Below are 17,505 nucleotides of genomic sequence, written 5' to 3'. Positions count from 1 at the left end.
CGATTGACCCAACTCCCGGAATTCTTGGTCTGTTATCTCCTCACTCAAAGTCATGGTACACACGACGTCAGCTTTGTTAATCAGTGTATGTTTAGCTTATAGTGCGTTAACAACAGCTCTTCACGTGAAGGTGTCTTTAATATTATTGTATGTGAATTAAAACAGCTCTTAATGTGCAAGTGTGTTCGATATTGTGTGAATGATATTTAGTTTACTGACATCCCACCCCACAAATTAACATTATACACCAATATTATATGCAATAAAAATATAGCTATGAAAATTTTACGAAAATTTCATAATCTGTTTCCAAATTATTTGCTCTCTATGCTAGGAAAAACTTTAAACTAGCAAACATGCACATATCGACCCTCCCAAATACTAACATTGTAACTCAATTTTTTATGGTTTTGAGTTATGCTAGTTAATATAGTCTTAAAATGTTTCTTTTTCTTCCAGTACTATCATTGTAGCTCTAAACCTTCCCAATCGAATGTAAAATCTTATTGTTACTATCTGTATACACTGATTTACATGATAATTTTAAAACTTCATTTGCTTCTCCTGAAAAATGGAAGAGAGTGAGTTACAATGTTAATACTTGTGAGAGTCGATATTTGTAAAATAGTTATTGCTAACTCTAAACAAATGTCAACAATAGACATTTACTCAAAACCAGTAAGTTATATGACTTACGTCATTGTCTGCTTCATTCTCATCTTCATCGGTATTGCTTTCTCATCTCAGCATGGAAACAAACTGTATATGCACTCTTGACTACTCTACTTTTTGGAATAAGTGGCCTTGTCACAGTGATGGCGGTTGAAAGTGTCACATATTTTATATTCTTAATTTACTTCATGTCAAATTCGTTATCTCAACTGAACATTACTCTGATTGAGGTTCTGGCTGATATGTACATCTATTATCAGGCAGTATATCTCACTTGACAATATGTGTTAGAGGAAGAACAAATTGTTTGTATGCATCTGAATTCTGATCAGTGTACTATGTAGCTAATTGGTGATGTATGCAATGAAGGGGGAAAGAAACTGGCCACCCTACCCCATTACCTCCTGGCCTAGTTGCCTCATAAGTGGTGCCGTGTTGGTATCACTTGTGAGGTTCATACCTGTCTGTAGACAGTTGACCAAACAAGAACTGAACACGATGTAATATCACATAAATGACTACTAGGACTCTCTAGTGAGTAGCTGGTCTTTTGATCTAAGGCATGGGATCGAATTCTGCTTGGACTAATTGTCCAAGTCCTCCCCCCCCCCCCCCGAGGGTTCCCTCAGTTGTAATGCAAATAAATGTCATGTAATCCATAGAAAAGCCTCGGTCTCAGTTTGCCAAAATACCATTTTGCTAACACTAATTTCACCAATATTACATAACATCAAAGTTGATTTAACGTCGTTAAATGGCTGATTACAAAAATACGTAGGCTAAAACTTTACAGAATTTTCTCTTCTGGGTAACCGAACATTTCTTCTCCACATCCTAAAAGCTTATTCTTTCTATGTCATTTATCAACTGACACGTGACAATTGTGCACACAAAGATGTTGCTAAACATTGTTCCACTATTGTTTTGCATACATTCCACATATGATATTCTATGTGCTCCAGCTTTTCTTTTCTTTTTTTTTTTTTTTTTTTTTTTTTTGGGTTAAAATACTTTCATCTATTGCTTTGGAGTAGTGGCCAGCATGCCTGACTGTGAAACTAAAAGACCTGGGATCAAATAATCTTGGTTAAGAGTTTTTTCCAGCATTTTCCCTCAACTCATGTCGTCATTACCACTTTCATCTTCATCCACCTTGCCTACACTTCCGTACTCATGTGATCCTACCATATGGAGTAAACAGAATTCGACCTAATGGGTGCTTCAACCTCATCATAATCGTTAATATACGTCATTACATACAGCATTGAAAGAAAAGATTGTTTCTTCATTTAGAATTTCCTATGTAAAGATCTATACAATTTGTTGTAGTGTTGAAAATAATTTTTCTGTTGATGTAACATTGGGAGTAATGTTTATTTTTTATTTACTTCCAGTGGCAACTGTGGGAGTATCTGGATTAGTGATCGGACTGTCTGTAGCTATTTTTGTATTTGGATCCCTTTTGCTTTTATCTGTGGTTGCTTACTGCATGCTTCGCAGACACTTGGGTAGGAGGAGACGCAATCCAGATCATCAGGAGCTTTCTTTGCAAGGACCAATGATAGAAGTCGTGAGTTCTAACTGGAATATGTGACATTTATATCTTGCTTGTTGGTTATATTTCGTATTAATTTCATTTCTCTTGCAGGAACCAAATGGTTATATTCATAATGGCTTCATACCAGAAGAGGAAGATGAAAGAGTGAACCATTATGAAAACTTGAAGCGACAAGTGTGGAATATACCTCGTAACTTTTTGGATGTGAAGTCAGAAGTGTTAGGTCGTGGACAATATGGAAATGTGATGAGAGGAACAGTTCAGCAAAAGGGTTTTCCAGTTCCAGTTGCCATTCATACAATTGCAGATGGGGAATTACCACCAGAAGAGAAGAGATCTATGTTGCAAGATCTGGGGACTTTGATACGAGTTGGCATGCATACGAACATAATAAGTCTAGTGGGAACATGTGAAAATCCTGACACACTGTTTGTTGTTGTTGAACATCACCCTGCTAGTTTGAAAGATGTACTCTTAGAAAGTCGTTCCTTGGAACATTCTGTTACTCCTTTTTCCGTCCAGACATCTGTCCATTCGAGACGACGCGTATGCTCGCTTGCTGAGAGTCATGTTTTAGAAGTTGCAGTTGGTATTGCCAGGGCAATGGACTATTTAACCACCAAGAAAATTATTCATACACAACTGGCAGCTAGAAATGTTTTAATGGCAGATGGGGTGGTACCCAAAGTTACAGGCTGTGGAATCTCACGCTATGTTAACCACAGAGAGGTAAATTATTTTGCCTTTAGTACTTCATTTTACGATCATGTTGGCTGTAAGTTGTATGTGGACACACTTCTGTTTTAGAATCCTGACTACACCAGGTGGACAGCACAGGAGATTTTCCGAGGTCGACCTCCTGTGAGCAAGAGTGATGTGTGGTCTTTCGGCTGTGTTTTGTGGGAGATAAGTGCCCTTGGTGAGCTATACCTACTACTGTTCTCAGATTTTTTCATTTCCTCATTTTACGGACTTAAAAAGAGAAAAAATTGTGATATTGTAAAAAAATTTATTTCGAGATTTTTTTTATTTTCTTATTGTATGGAGTTTAAATAGAAAGTATTGATGCTGCAGAAACTTAATTTCTAGCATTTTGCTAAGATACATGATTTCATTATAATTGAAACGGAAAAGGTGGTTTTGAGCATTCTGTCTGTCTCTTTAGTAGTTTCTGTAAACTATTGAATGAATTTTGTTCATATTTAATTTCTGGAAGTCATTTTATCCAGGAATGATGCACATTAAATTGTAGTAAAAACTAATAGGTCTTTATTTGAAATCAAGAATATAAAATGGCCATGAACTCGATATACAGTAGCATGCAAATTAATCCGAACAACGTAATTACTTATGCAAAAACACTCAAACGGGATAAAAAAGGGTCTAAGACATACCTCAGTAATCTGTGTGGCCTCCCTTGTTCCTAATAACAGTTCTGAGACGATTTGGCATGGATTCCACTAATTTCCCACAAATATTCATCGCGAAACCATACACCAATGAGGGCAGAAATCATCTTTTCCTTTGTAGAACAATCCATTTTTTGCATTCTTCTTTTGCAAATTGACCACAAGTTCTCAATGGGGTTGATGTCGGGTGAGTTGCCTGGCCAGGGGAGTACCTGAATATTCTTCTTGTTGAAGAATTCTGTAGTTTTTCGAGACGTATGGCATGGTGCCAGGTCTTGTTGGAACACACCTCTGCCATCCGGAAATGATTTTTGCAGCTGGGGTACGATTCTGGTTTCCAATAAGTGAATATATTTGTCAGAATTCATCATTCCCTTGATAGGTATTAATGCTCCAGGCCCTTCATGTGTAAAACAACCCCAAAACATTACTTTAGGGGGGGGGGTATTTGGGTGCTTGTTGGAGATGAGCTGCTGTTACTTTTTCGGATCCTTTCCGTACGTAAGAAACACGGTGGCCGTGGACCTCGAAATGAGACTCATCGGAAAAAAGTACATTGTTCCAGTCATTCACTGTCCAGTGTTGATGCAATTTTGCCCACATTAAGCGTTTTTTGCACATAACAGTGGTTAGCAGTTGCTTCTTAATAGGTTTACGAGCCCTTCGTCCAGCTTTCAAAAGCCTACACCGCACTGTTGTGACGTGAATATTCGCCCCAGTGGTAGCCATTAACTCGTGGGTTAAGTCGACAGCAGTTAGTCTAGGATTTAATTTACTTTTCCTGATAATTAAATGATCATCTGCAGGTGAAGTCTTCCTTTTCCGGCCACAGTTTCCTTTTCTCTGGGGTGTGATGGATCCAGTCTCCTTGTATCGTTTTATGATCGAATTAACAGTAGCCAAACCGATGTGACATTCTGCAGCAATTTGCCTCTGTCATAGAAGAATGCTCTGCAAATGTTATAATTTTAGACCGTTTTCGTGGAGTTGTATCTATTTGTGAATACAACAGAATGTACACAGGATTGCAGTATTAAGTCTTCAACACAACTGAAATGCTTATAAGTACAAAACGACAGGCAAAATGTCACATATTATAAAAAAAATAATGACAGACCTTCAACAATGGAATTACACGTACTACAGATGTCAATTAAAGCGGTATGAGCAGCTGTGAGGCCAACAATGACAGAAAATGTAAAAATATATCGTGTTCGGATTAATTTGCACGCTACTGTATACCCAAACGAAGTGAAGTGCGAAAAAATATCAGACTCGGTGTTTCTTGATTAGCCCTCATATTTATCTATAGCTTGATTTGATTAGTGCATGAATTGTTTGATGTTATTTATGAGCAGATTTTTCTTGCTATGTTATAGTCTTCATGTAATTTCCCCTCTTCGATTTTTCGTCTCCGAATTTTCATGAAAAGGGGGAAATTACTCGAACATTTCCCATTGCAAAATATTTCAGTCTTGACACCAGAAGCTACAACATCTACACCCAAATCCAGCTTAACAGGATAAAATGGAATTGTCAAGGATAAACCCATTTTTTACATGTAGGTGAACATTTTAATTAAAATTTTAGAGAATCGGAAATAAAAGGAAGGAGTTTTATTATACTACTGGTGTATTGTAACGCTCATATCACTTTGGATCAAAAAGGTTTACTATCAAGTGCTCCATAAAATCTCTATTATACCTGCAAGGAATTCTGCACAGATTTCCATCAGGTTAAAATAGTGAGTGATAAGAGTTCAATTTCAGTGTACTTTTTCTCTGTAAGGGCTATAATAATCTCTGTATTTGTAATGAGTTTACGTAACGAAATATAAATAGCAAAGAAATTGTTTCTCGGAAACATTATTACTTGTAATAAAATCACTGGGCTATCCACTAGACTATGCCTTTCTCTTTCTCGCAGAGTCACAACACACAACTGAAGCGCTGCTGTTTAAGTTCCACATACAAAATGGTCACCTAGTACAGTGCGTTGAATTTTGTTTCATCAGATAATAAAGGATATATTCTCCTGTTATTGGCAATTATAAATGATTCACTCCAGGGGCCTGTTTCTCAAAACTCATGGACTAGTAATACTAGTCTGTACAGTAGTAATAATAGTTTGTTTTACAAGTCTGTGTTTCTAGAAACTACAAGGGTGAAGTAGTAGTTACCAGTTCACAGACTAGTAATATTGGTCGATTTCACCAGTTCCTAAGAGATTCTGTTTCTCAAAATGCTAATCTAGTTGATTATACTAGTATTCAACAGGAATATTCCTACAAGACTCTAAAGACTGGTGATTTCTATATTATCAGTTACCAGTGGCAATCTTTGTCAGATAATCAAAACAAAATATTGTAGTTATTTTTTTAATATGTGGTTTAGTGATTCCGATTGAAGTAGTAAAGGAGTTGTTGTGAGAAGAGCTAAAACTATATCGAGAAGGAACAATTATTATTCCTTTACGGGAGCATTGTTTAAATATAATCAATGGTTTAAATAAAGTGCTGAAAAGCTTTGAGAGTTGTTAAATATAGTGGGACCTGCCATAACAAGACAAACAAATAGAAGTCATGCATTATCAGCAAAGCTTCAAATACAAATTGCTCTACAAATCGGGATGTTGATTATTTTCCAATGCCATCTGGTTTTTCTGCCCTAGATCAGCAACACATGCAGAATTTTTTTCCTAATAATCTGATACCAATTCATCAACTGCAGTAATTTTTGTTGGCTTTCCTCCTCCACTGCCAGTTCTTCTGACATTGTCAACTTTAGCCTACAAATTAAATACAAAACGACACTAATTTATGAATAGATCAAACGTAAAACTGAAAAAAAAGAAATCAGCGAATTTTTCAAGTCATAAGTGGCATTCATGTCACCAGTAGACCCACTAGCTGCATAATGTGTTCATATTATGGTACTGTGAACTTGAATTGGTACTCGTCAAAGTTGCTTTCTTAATGTTGGGCCAGTAAATGTCCCTAACGTATGCATAATCTTTGTTCTGAGGTATCAGTTCCATAGCCTCACATATTACAATTTTTTTTGTCCATTCGTTTACTTTATCATTTTTTGTTATTATGCTTGAAAAAGCACCGAATGATATATCCTTTGATTCATTAATCATATTGAGTATAGTTAATTTGCTTTCAATTGATGGAATTTCAAGAAAAGAGAGAAGTAAGAACCAAAGCACAAACAACGTAGCCTTCTAAACTCAAATAACAATACCTACCAATGACTATAAACAAATGAACTCAATCAGCTGACTAGTGAAAGAGATCATGTGACTAGTGAAAAATTGTCACAAGTTACTAGACTGGTGAAATAGTTTGAGAAACAGAATCTACTAGAGCTGGTGAAATATACTCTGGTAACTAGTAACTAGTGAACTACTAAACTAGTATTTTTGAGAAACAGGCCCCAGGTCATATCCATTTGCCTCAGGAACATCACAGAGGGAATTGACTTACTCTGCTAAATCAGTTTAATATAATTCATTGGAAAGAATTGATTTCCACATCAGTACTATCAAATTATCTAGCAAGATTACGTAACACTAGCATTGTTTGAAAAAAATAGTGCTTCCAAGTGTACAGGTTTTGTTTGAACTCAGAAATTTTAATAATTTTATTTTACTGCATAACCTCAACAATTCCCAAATGAGTATTTCAACCAAGTCGAGATAGTAATTCCCAGCTCTTCATTTCTGTCGCACAAATCTTCACATAGATATCCTTACATGATACAAAGTTGGGACTGAAGGGCATTCGGGGCATGGCTAATACGATTGAAGTGCAAACATATTCTAGAATCTTTTCCATTGTGTGCAGAAGTGTGTGGGACTAGGAGATTTCGTGGAGAAAAGCATGTAGATAATAAGTAATATAGCATTTCAAATATTATTTTCGTGTTTACGAACATGAAAGTACCGCTGTTGGCCAACACTCGATAAGTTTTTCCTGAGAAATAACAAGATGAGACTGACTGTGAACGTCTTTGTAGAAATAATATAATGATTTGTTTAGAAAATGAAACAGATTTGTCAGGTTGTAAACGCATCTAATGTAATCATTTCAGGAATCAATCAGTTGAGGCAGAAAGATTGCCGAAATGATATTATCTTCATTTATATACTAAATGAAATTGACGTTAGATTTTCCTTCTCCAAAACAAAAAAAAATTACATCTTACATCTTAATGTTCAATGTTGAAGATTTGAAGATTTTTAGTTTTCACTATAGACTTTTTTAATCAGAATATTTTATCTGTAGTAATGTCATGAGAGGTCTGAGATTTATCTGGGAAATTCAGACCTCGAGTGGCATCTATTAGGACTATTTCGTGAATAAAATAAAAATGTAAATAATATATCCCTAAAATTCGATCACAAAATGTTAATAATTGTTTATTAACGAATACTTAACCTATTCAGACATTGTGAAGTTGAAATACTCGTAGATGAATATCGATTACTGCAATAAAGAAATTCGATGTTATTATTCAGTAATGCCAATTGCGAAATACAGGTTTAACAATGTTAATTACATGTACTGCACTTTTCTCCTATTATTATAACATAAATATATTTTCATTATCTGCTGAAATCATAATTTAATTTAACAGTGACAGTGGGGACAGCTATATACCAATGCTTGTGTATTCACAGCGAGACATGTTACTACACAGTGAAGCTATCTCTGTATAGATAGGCCTAATTAAAACACGAATTTTATTTCGTCATACGAAAGGCAGTTTCATGAAAAGACCTTATTATTACTATGCAAGGTCATTGGGTTTGTTATGCGATGATGTTACATAAATTTGAACATCTGACTTTCTATTAATTGTTCCATTTCATTCACAAAATACAAATTTTATAGGCTACTTATAGGTTATGTTACCTGTGGGAGCAGGACCAATGTCAGCTGTGTCTTATTTCGACCATTACAATCAGTGCTACATGAAAGCATTTTTTTATAGCTCGACAAACGCATTCTCGCTGTAGTATGTAATGGAACTAAAGCTGCATCTACACAGTTCAATATTCCAATCGCGTATGCATGCAATCTGGGAAGAATATTGAAAGATTGAAGTTTAAAAGGTACGTTCAATTAAGATACATGAAGATTTTGTGTCTGCATGGTGCGCCGTTTTGAACGTCGTCTTCACTGCATAAATATATTAATTAATATTAAATATCAATCTTGCATTCATTGCTTTAAAGTTGAAAGAAAAGTTTAAGCGTGTAGTTGCATCTTAATGTATTAATGATCATCAATTCATGGGGAAACAGTTGGCGACAACGACTAAACAAAAGATAAGACCATGCGATAAATTGAGAGCGATAAATCTAGCTGCAAAAATTATTGCAAAGTCTGACTGTGATTGGTTGGAATTCAAAATTTCATTACACTTCATTGGTGGAAAATGGAATGACGTCATATAAACGAAATAGTCCTGTAAACTAAAATGCTTGTGTATTGGAATACCTCAAATTTGACTCATTATATCTGCACATTATCACATTAAAATATGTAATTTCTGTTTGGTTTCAACTTTATAAAGATACTGATGGAATATATGTTGTGTATTCTGTTAGGTGGGACACCATATGCAGACATAGTTACATCTGAGGTGGCTAGTCGGGTGATGCGAGGGCAACGTCTTCCTCAACTGCAATTTGTTGATGATGATCTATACCAACTGATGCTCCAATGTTGGCAGTTGGATCTAGATGAAAGACCTACATTCCAAGAAATCACACACATACTCGAGAACATGCTGGAAGACAGTGCGGTAAGATGCGTTTTCATCTGTAGCCGAAATTTTTCTAGTAATTTTCGATTTTCCAAAAATAATTGGTCCTAACATATATAATTAACCACCCTGAAACCGAAACTGGCTTTTTTGAAATTTTTGTTTATATGTCTGTCTGTATGTTTGTTACCTTTTCACGCGATAATGGCTGAACGGATTTCGATGAAAATTGGTATATAAATTAAGTTCGTTGTAACTTAGATTATAGGCTATATGGCATTCAAAATACATTATTTAAAAGGGGGTTATAAGGGGGCCTGAATTAAATAAATCGAAATATCTCGCTTATTATTGATTTTTATGAAAAATGTTATATAACAAAAATTTCTTTAAAAATCATTTCCAATAAGTTTTATTCTTTGAAAAATTTTGATAGGACTGATATTTAATGAGATAAATGAGTTTTAAAATTAAAATAACTGCCATCCAAGGCCGTGTAATGAAATAAACAAACGACTTCGTCTATAAGGGGCCTTGGTCAACAACAATCGAAAGCTATGAATCATAGCCTACAGAAAATGTTTCTGTGTTTGTATGAAGCAATATCGGAAACTAAATTAATCGATTTGTATAATTAATTATTATTTCACCATTGGAAAGTGTAGTTTCTCTGTATGGACATAATGCTATAATGTTATTACAGTAACTTCTGAGTGAATTGAGGACAGGTAAGATTAAAATAGCTTCTTATGCACAGAAAACTTGATAGGCTATTCTGTATATTCGTTTCCTGTATTTCTTAAAGTAATGTTTATCTCAGAGAATTAACGAACAACGAGAGTGTATTGATTTAGTATGCAGTAATAATATGTTAGCTTAGCATTTCATTATTTTATAATCCAAATTTTAACTATGCTCAATTGAATCGAGTTAAAATACATAAAATACATATGCATTAAATGCAATGCAAAAAACAAGAGTTAAAATTAAGTTATTACCATAATTCAATGGAAACATGTAACAAGTAAAATAAAGTATACACATTAAATGTAAATGATGTCAATGTTCATTGAACTATGGATGCATGTAATAAAAATTAAGAAACATGTTAAATGAATTGTCATTGCACCAAATGAGTGCTCTCTGGACCAAAATGATTCCATTTTAACTATTTAAATATAATTTTAATTAAGTAACATATTAAACGATTTATCCTTCTATCAAACACGAATATTCCCTGGATCAAATGTCCTATTTTAATTATGTAATTACTTTATATTTATTTCTAACGTGTGCAGCGGAGCGCACGGGTACTGCTAGTTTGAAATATAGAGTGTATAAAATATATATAAAATAGTTTTTCATTGTAATGATTTGTCATTAATAATATTTTATTCATTGAAATATTAGCAGAAAAATTGAAGTTTTATTAATTCATATTGTGTTGCCTATGCCTGTGATTTTCTAACAACATTTTAATTTCTTACTGCACTTGGAAATGTTAAAGTAAAATATTTGAGAAAAGAAATTATTATATTTTTTTTTTTATTTCATACTTTACACGTTGTGTGTTGGTATCAAAAATGCTTTGTTACGAAAGTAGACACAGAATCTCACATGGAAAGAGAAATGTGGCAGAACATTGGAAAACTTCAGGCATATATTTCCTAGCCCCCAGTTCTGCATAGAAAAGTAATACTAAATTTAGTAAATAGACTGAATGAAAAAGGTTCTGTGATTGATGTCACGTGAATTATGTATTACACAAGATGGGCAACACTTCCAGCAGCTACTCTGAGGAGAGTGAATACTGAATGGTATTAATATAACATAGTACATAAGTTTTAGGCCCAATTGTATAAAACTCCCTGACTAAAGATCAACTTTGATCGTAGATCGAAAAGTGAACCGAGTTCAGACACTTCTTCTATTGTATAAAACTTTTCTGCGATCAAATTACCTTGGTTCAAATGCAATCTAAGTTCACGTGAAAAGGATCTGGCAACATCGCATAAACAGGTGAAATACGTGATGGGCGGACCATGTTATACAGGTTTGTTCAGTGTTGCCAATCTAGCGACTTTAACTCTTTTTCAACAACAATTTCTTTTAACTTTTATATTGCTTAAATAGGGATTTAGTGACCTTTTAGCACCCCATAGTGACAACATTTAATCTTTCTTTGTTGATAATGAGAAATCTAGCGACTTTACAACTACTTTTTGGCGACTTTCCGTATACTCTGTTGGAGACACTGGTTTTTTGTGCAATGTAAATAATGGCGGACAATAAGAAGAAGGTTGACTGTTCTCCAAGTTGTTAACATGTTATGGTGTTTGATACAGCTAAACATAATAAAGCTTTATAAAACGACAATTTTCGTTTAGTAATACAGTAAATTGAAAATTTATGAATTTACCTATCATATCCATTAATAATTAATGGTTGTTATAAACATAATATAATTATAGGTTATGTTATTTGATACTGCTGAACACGATAGAGCCTTATATATAAGATTGTTTGTATATTGAGGCAAGAAATTGAAAGAAATATATATAAATGTACCTATCATATCTATTAATATTAATAATAATGGATATTTTATTTGCACAATCTGTCACTCGTATATTTCAAACAGAAAAGAAATAACTGAACTTGGATCATCTAACTTAATCGGAGAAATTTCTTCAGTCAAAGTTGACTTTAGTTTGAGACAAATTAATCTCAGATTAGACTTTATACAACACAAAATTCCAAGTTCAGCTGAAACAAGGATCAATTTAACCTCTGATCTAAGATTAAATGGTTTATACAATCGGGCCTTAATCTGGCAAGACACTGTGAGTTTGTAAATGCAAGCAGTGGCAGTAGCAGGAGGGACATGGTGCTAGTCAGCTGACAGAAACACCGGGAACGTTCTTTGAGACCCACTGTAGTTAGCCTTCAATTATCTTTCGATTTTCTTAGCAAAAGAGACATTTTTCTTCGTTTTTCTTTTTCTACCACATTTATCTTTACATTGGGGAGAAACACTGACATTTTCATTGTATGTGTTAAAAATTTTGTTTACACAGCCTAGTGAAATTGTGCACTGCTATCTCTCCTAGTTCCAAGGTAGAAATTTTACATGAAAATTTTTTACCCTGCTGGGAATCGAACCCGGTCTGGCTATTCTGAAGGCAGACACACTACCATAGAGCTAAGTCTGCGGACTCTGCGGGGAAAGTTATACAAATTATTTTCTGTGACTCATGATTGTTAGTCATGGACATCTTGTCGAAAGGGACTGCCATTAAATGTGACACATACGTGAGAACCATGAAACAACTTGTTTCTCAGATGCATTATGTTCGACGACATTGGTAGAAGGAAGCCTGTTGGTGCATGACAGTGTACAAACCCTGTCTGTCAGCACACAAGTAGTCAATCACAAAACTTGTGTGAAACGTGTTGCCACAAACACCTTACAGAACCAGTCTAGAATGTGGAAGATTATCACCTGTATGGTAAACTGAGAGACTTCCTTCGTGGAACTCCTTTGAGATGGCTGTTGAACCATGGTTCAGGAGCATGCCTCCAGAGTTTTACTTTGCTGGCATACATTCCCTGATTACAAGACGGTCTAAGGCTTTTGAAAACAATGGGGGTTATGGGGAAAAAAGGAAAACAAACAAACATTTTATTCTCAAAGTACCGTAGAAGAAGGTAAAGTCGATCAAAATTTTGCAATTTTTTAATGATATTGGGGTTATGCAATGGAGTGAAGTTCCTCAGAAAATAGCATTTTGCCGTCATATCCTTCACTTGTGAAGAGACATAACATGAATTGAATTACAATCTATAAAAAAAAACTGTTTTTTTTTTATTTTACTTGTGATGGAAGTTACCTGCTTAAATAGGGTAAAGTCGACCACCATTGAATTTTTAGTTTACGATCGATTTTAAAATATTGCGGAGTAAAGTCGATCACTGTTTATGTTTTTAAAAAACAAATTAAGTGTATTACATATATTTTATTTGTTATAAGGGGTGTAAAAACAATAATAATCTTCAATATATGCCTATAGCACTATATAAGTTAGTGTATCTTTTGTTACTGTGATCATACTATTTGATACAATTAGTCCTATAGGTCTCCACTGTACTATCGTGACTATGATTGTCAACTTATAAAACTTAAAAACACATTTTAATGCTTCACATACCTACAAACAAAGATTTAAGAATTCAAAATTTACATAGAAATACCACCCTTCAATTATAATCTAAAATGCAATTCAACATTGCTTTGGTTTATATCAGATGTTATTTGAAATCTTCCCCTCCTCATGTCACTTTAGAAACTACATTGTTCCCATAGTCAGGTACAGAGGGGTTTACAAAATATGTTCCTTTGGCAGTGCTTCTCTTACGCAAGAAATTCACCATAATTTCGTCTTCCTCTTTCCCCACTATCCCATCAATATAAGCTATACTATGACACTTTTCTGTTTATAAGTGTTAGTTGGAGGTATTTCGGTGAACAACTTATTCTTCCTGCTGGTCCTAGCTGTTTCGAATAGGTTGATGGCATGATCGACTTAACCCTACAAAGGTACAAGTTTTCTTAAAATAATAAGTTTCAATAGTAACATTCACGAACTGCAAAACTATTATTTCAGGATACAATCTCAGCGAAAAGTACTTACGTATACTTCCTGTCTCCTTTCACTGCTAACTATAGTTTAGAGTTTGTAAGACTTTGTTTTCATTTAAGAGAAAAAGTTGAAAATAACCATTTTCACTTCAAAGGTAATTACACAGTGTTCCCATTGTTGGCATACGCAGGCTTTTTGTTGTCCCTCTCGCTTACATTTACAATGTAAGGCAATGAAGTCATCATAACAAAATTTTAACAAGTAACTGAGAAAATATATAATTTTCAATAAAAATCGCAAATGATCGATTTTACACCCACTGATTGACTTTACCCACTTCTACGGTATGTAGCAACACACTGTTAGAATAATAGTGTTGTATAATTAATTGTGATTTGAAAAATATGGTGCATTACTTTTAAAGTAATCCTAGTAGTTTCTCTTCAGACATACATTATACTACATGAGATGAACATAGAATAAATCAATTATATTCAAAATTATCTTTGTCAGAGATTGCAGTTCTGTAATTTTTGCTTATGCTTCTCTTCTTACAGATTCACTTGAACTTCGAAATGTATGCTGGCTTCCATTATGAGCAATACATTGCAGAATTGGAGCAGACTCAGTCTTGAAACAACATGTCTTACATCAGTGAAGTACTTCAGTTTTGTATCGTTAATTTTTATAATTCTTTCTTTTTGAAGATATTATTACAATTTAATTGTACACTATTAACTGTATTATCAGGCATGATGACAGTTTAATAGGAATATGTGAGTACTTGATTTTAGTAAATATTTCTCTCTTTCATTAATCATCTTTTACTCATTAAGTTATGCTACTATCCATTGTAAAACAATGGAATTAGAACTTTTAAGACTTTAGCACCTTTCAACAGTAAAGAGTACTTTATATACAAAAGGGATTTCAAATAAGGTGTTATATTCTATGCTTGTTGCCATGATATTACATTTCCATCAATGGTATGTACTGAAGTATTGTTTGATGATATTCTTATAAAATTTAACATACTAGTATATATATAATTGACTAACATAACCAGATAAAATGGAAAAGTGAGAATATTTTATTTCAAACTGATATTCAAATTTCGCCTTATATAAGACTACATACATATAGAAACACGTGTGAGGTGTGAGGCCCCCTCCACACGCACAGAGAGAGAGGAAAACAAACATTTTGTGGGCTAATAAATGGGTTAAAAATAAATTATCTTCAACAATAAACCTGTGTTCAGATTGATGACACAATACCTTCTTAAGTAGACTTGTGATTTAGGTCTGAAGGTAACATGCGTGCTATAGACATTGTAATGAATCAAATGTGAAAGCTAACTTAAGGTGCTTTAAATAAACTTCGATAACAAAAGAAAAAGAAATGTCACATACTTTATAAAACTAAACGTAAAAAAAAGAAAAATATTCCATGGGACATTGAAATAGTCCTTCATATAATATTTTATATCTTCAAAACTTTGGGGTTTTGAAGATACTGCCCAGCTCATTTTATTATCTCTTCATCTTATGCAAAAAGAAATTATTTAAGACAGATTGTTCCGGGGCTGGGTATCGATCCCGGGACCTCTGGTTGAACGTACCAGCGCTCTTACCAACTGAGCTACCCAGGAACTCCACCCGACACCATCTCAACTTTTCCCTTTATATCCACACAACTCGCGTGGGCTGACGAAACGCCAGAGACCCACATCGAGTGCACACAATCTCTGTGTGACTTGGAATTGTGGTTTTCTGTTAACGTACACAGTGATGTATATATTATGCAAATCTAGTCTTTCAGGTGAAGCTCCCTATAAAGCAGATTTGAATAATTTCAAGGGAAAAATTGTTCCAGGGCCGGGTATCGATCCCGGGACCTCTGGTTGAACATACCAGCACTCTTACCAACTGAGCTACCCGAGAACTCCACCCTACACCGTCTCAACTTTTCCCTTTATATCCACACAACTCACGTGGAACCCGGCCCTGGAACAATTTTTCCCTTGAAATTATTCAAATCTGCTTTACAGGGAGCTTCAGCTGAAAGACTAGATTTGCGTAATACAGAGTGTAACAAAAGTTTCTGTAACAGCATGTTAAAATTATTCTCTTGTTTAGTTTCCATTTTCTCAGGAACCATGACCAAATTTTATGGTGTAGGAGTTGGAACTACTTGATTGTAGTGTGATGAAATCCTTTATTAAAATTTTGGCTGAAAATGTGATATTTACCGTCAAATATTTGAAAAAAAAAAAAAAAAACTAAAATTTTTACTGTATCAGAAACTTTTGTTACACTCTGTCTATACGTCACTATGTACGTTAACAGAAAACCACAATTTCAAGTCACACAGAGATTGTGTGCACTCGATGTGGGTCTCTGGTGTTTCGTCAGCCCACTCGAGTTGTGTGGATATAAAGGGAAAAGTTGAGACAGTGTCGGGTGGAGTTCCTGGGTAGCTCAGTTGGTAAGAGTGCTGGTACGTTCAACCAGAGGTCCTGGGATCGATACCTGGCCCTGGAACAATTTTTCCCTTGAAATTATTCAAATCTGCTTTACAGGGAGCTTCACCTGAAAGACTAGATTTGCATAATATATACGTCACTGTGTACGTTAACAGAAAACCACAATTCCAAGTCACACAGAGATTGTGTGCACTCGATGTGGGTCTCTGGCATTTCGTCAGCCCACGTGAGTTGTGTGGATATAAAGGGAAAAGTTGAGACGGTGTCGGGTGGAGTTCCCGGGTAGCTCAGTTGGTAAGAGCACTGGTACGTTCAACCAGAGGTCCCAGGATCGATACCCGGCCCCGGAACAATTTTTCCCTTGAAATTATTCAAATCTGCTTTACAGGGAGCTTCACCTGAAAGACTAGATTTGCATATTTAAGATAGGTTTTGAGTTCATCACCATTTTGTTTTGGATTTCTTTTTTTACTAAAATCTGTTATATTACATATGCATCATTTTTGGATGAATTGGCTTGAAATTACTGAATATGAACAGAATCCGTCCACTAGATAGGAGAAATTTCTGTACACAAACAGCATACCCAAAAACACTTTTTTGGTGTCATTGATGCCAACAACATGAATTTTTGCGAAAATCTCGAAATTGATTATTTATAGCATTACAATACGTCTTACATTTCATATAATGAGAACGTAAAAAATAAAATTTGTTCGTGCATTCAGACATGATGGCTATATGTAGGGTCTTGTCAGACTATCACCAACACTATCTTCCCACATATTTATCTCAAATTGCTGCTAGAATTCTTGAGTGAAAGTCTCATGGAGATGCTGTTCTGCTCAGAAGTCTGAGTTGCGACTGTTTAAAAGCCACTCCCAACTAAAAAAGGCTATGTTACTCAAAGAATGACCACGGGGAAGTAATTGTAGGTTCTGTTATATAAAGTATTTCAGGTACATGC

At 34.6% G+C, this 17,505-nt stretch overlaps 1 protein-coding gene across 2 annotated transcripts in view; it reads left to right on the top strand.

Moving 5' to 3' along the window:
• Wsck (tyrosine-protein kinase Wsck) overlaps positions 1–15,744 on the top strand; it is a 34,245-nt gene extending 18,501 nt beyond the window's left edge. Inside the window, exons 7-11 of one of the 2 annotated variants that reach the window (XM_069837088.1) lie at positions 2,067–2,242; positions 2,321–2,959; positions 3,038–3,149; positions 9,256–9,452; positions 14,611–15,744. In XM_069837088.1, the coding sequence (XP_069693189.1) occupies positions 2,067–2,242; positions 2,321–2,959; positions 3,038–3,149; positions 9,256–9,452; positions 14,611–14,688 (1,202 nt within the window). In that variant the 3' untranslated portion in view covers positions 14,689–15,744. The remainder of the gene's footprint in view (positions 1–2,066; positions 2,243–2,320; positions 2,960–3,037; positions 3,150–9,255; positions 9,453–14,610) is intronic. The other variant, XM_069837087.1, reaches the window with a different exon arrangement.
• Positions 15,745–17,505: the final 1,761 nt, after the last annotated feature.

The sequence above is a fragment of the Periplaneta americana genome, chromosome 10, assembly GCF_040183065.1.
Source record: "Periplaneta americana isolate PAMFEO1 chromosome 10, P.americana_PAMFEO1_priV1, whole genome shotgun sequence".
NCBI lineage: Eukaryota > Metazoa > Arthropoda > Insecta > Blattodea > Blattidae > Periplaneta > Periplaneta americana.
The sequence above is the reverse complement of the archived record's forward strand: the minus strand, read 5'-3'. Positions and strand labels throughout refer to the sequence as shown.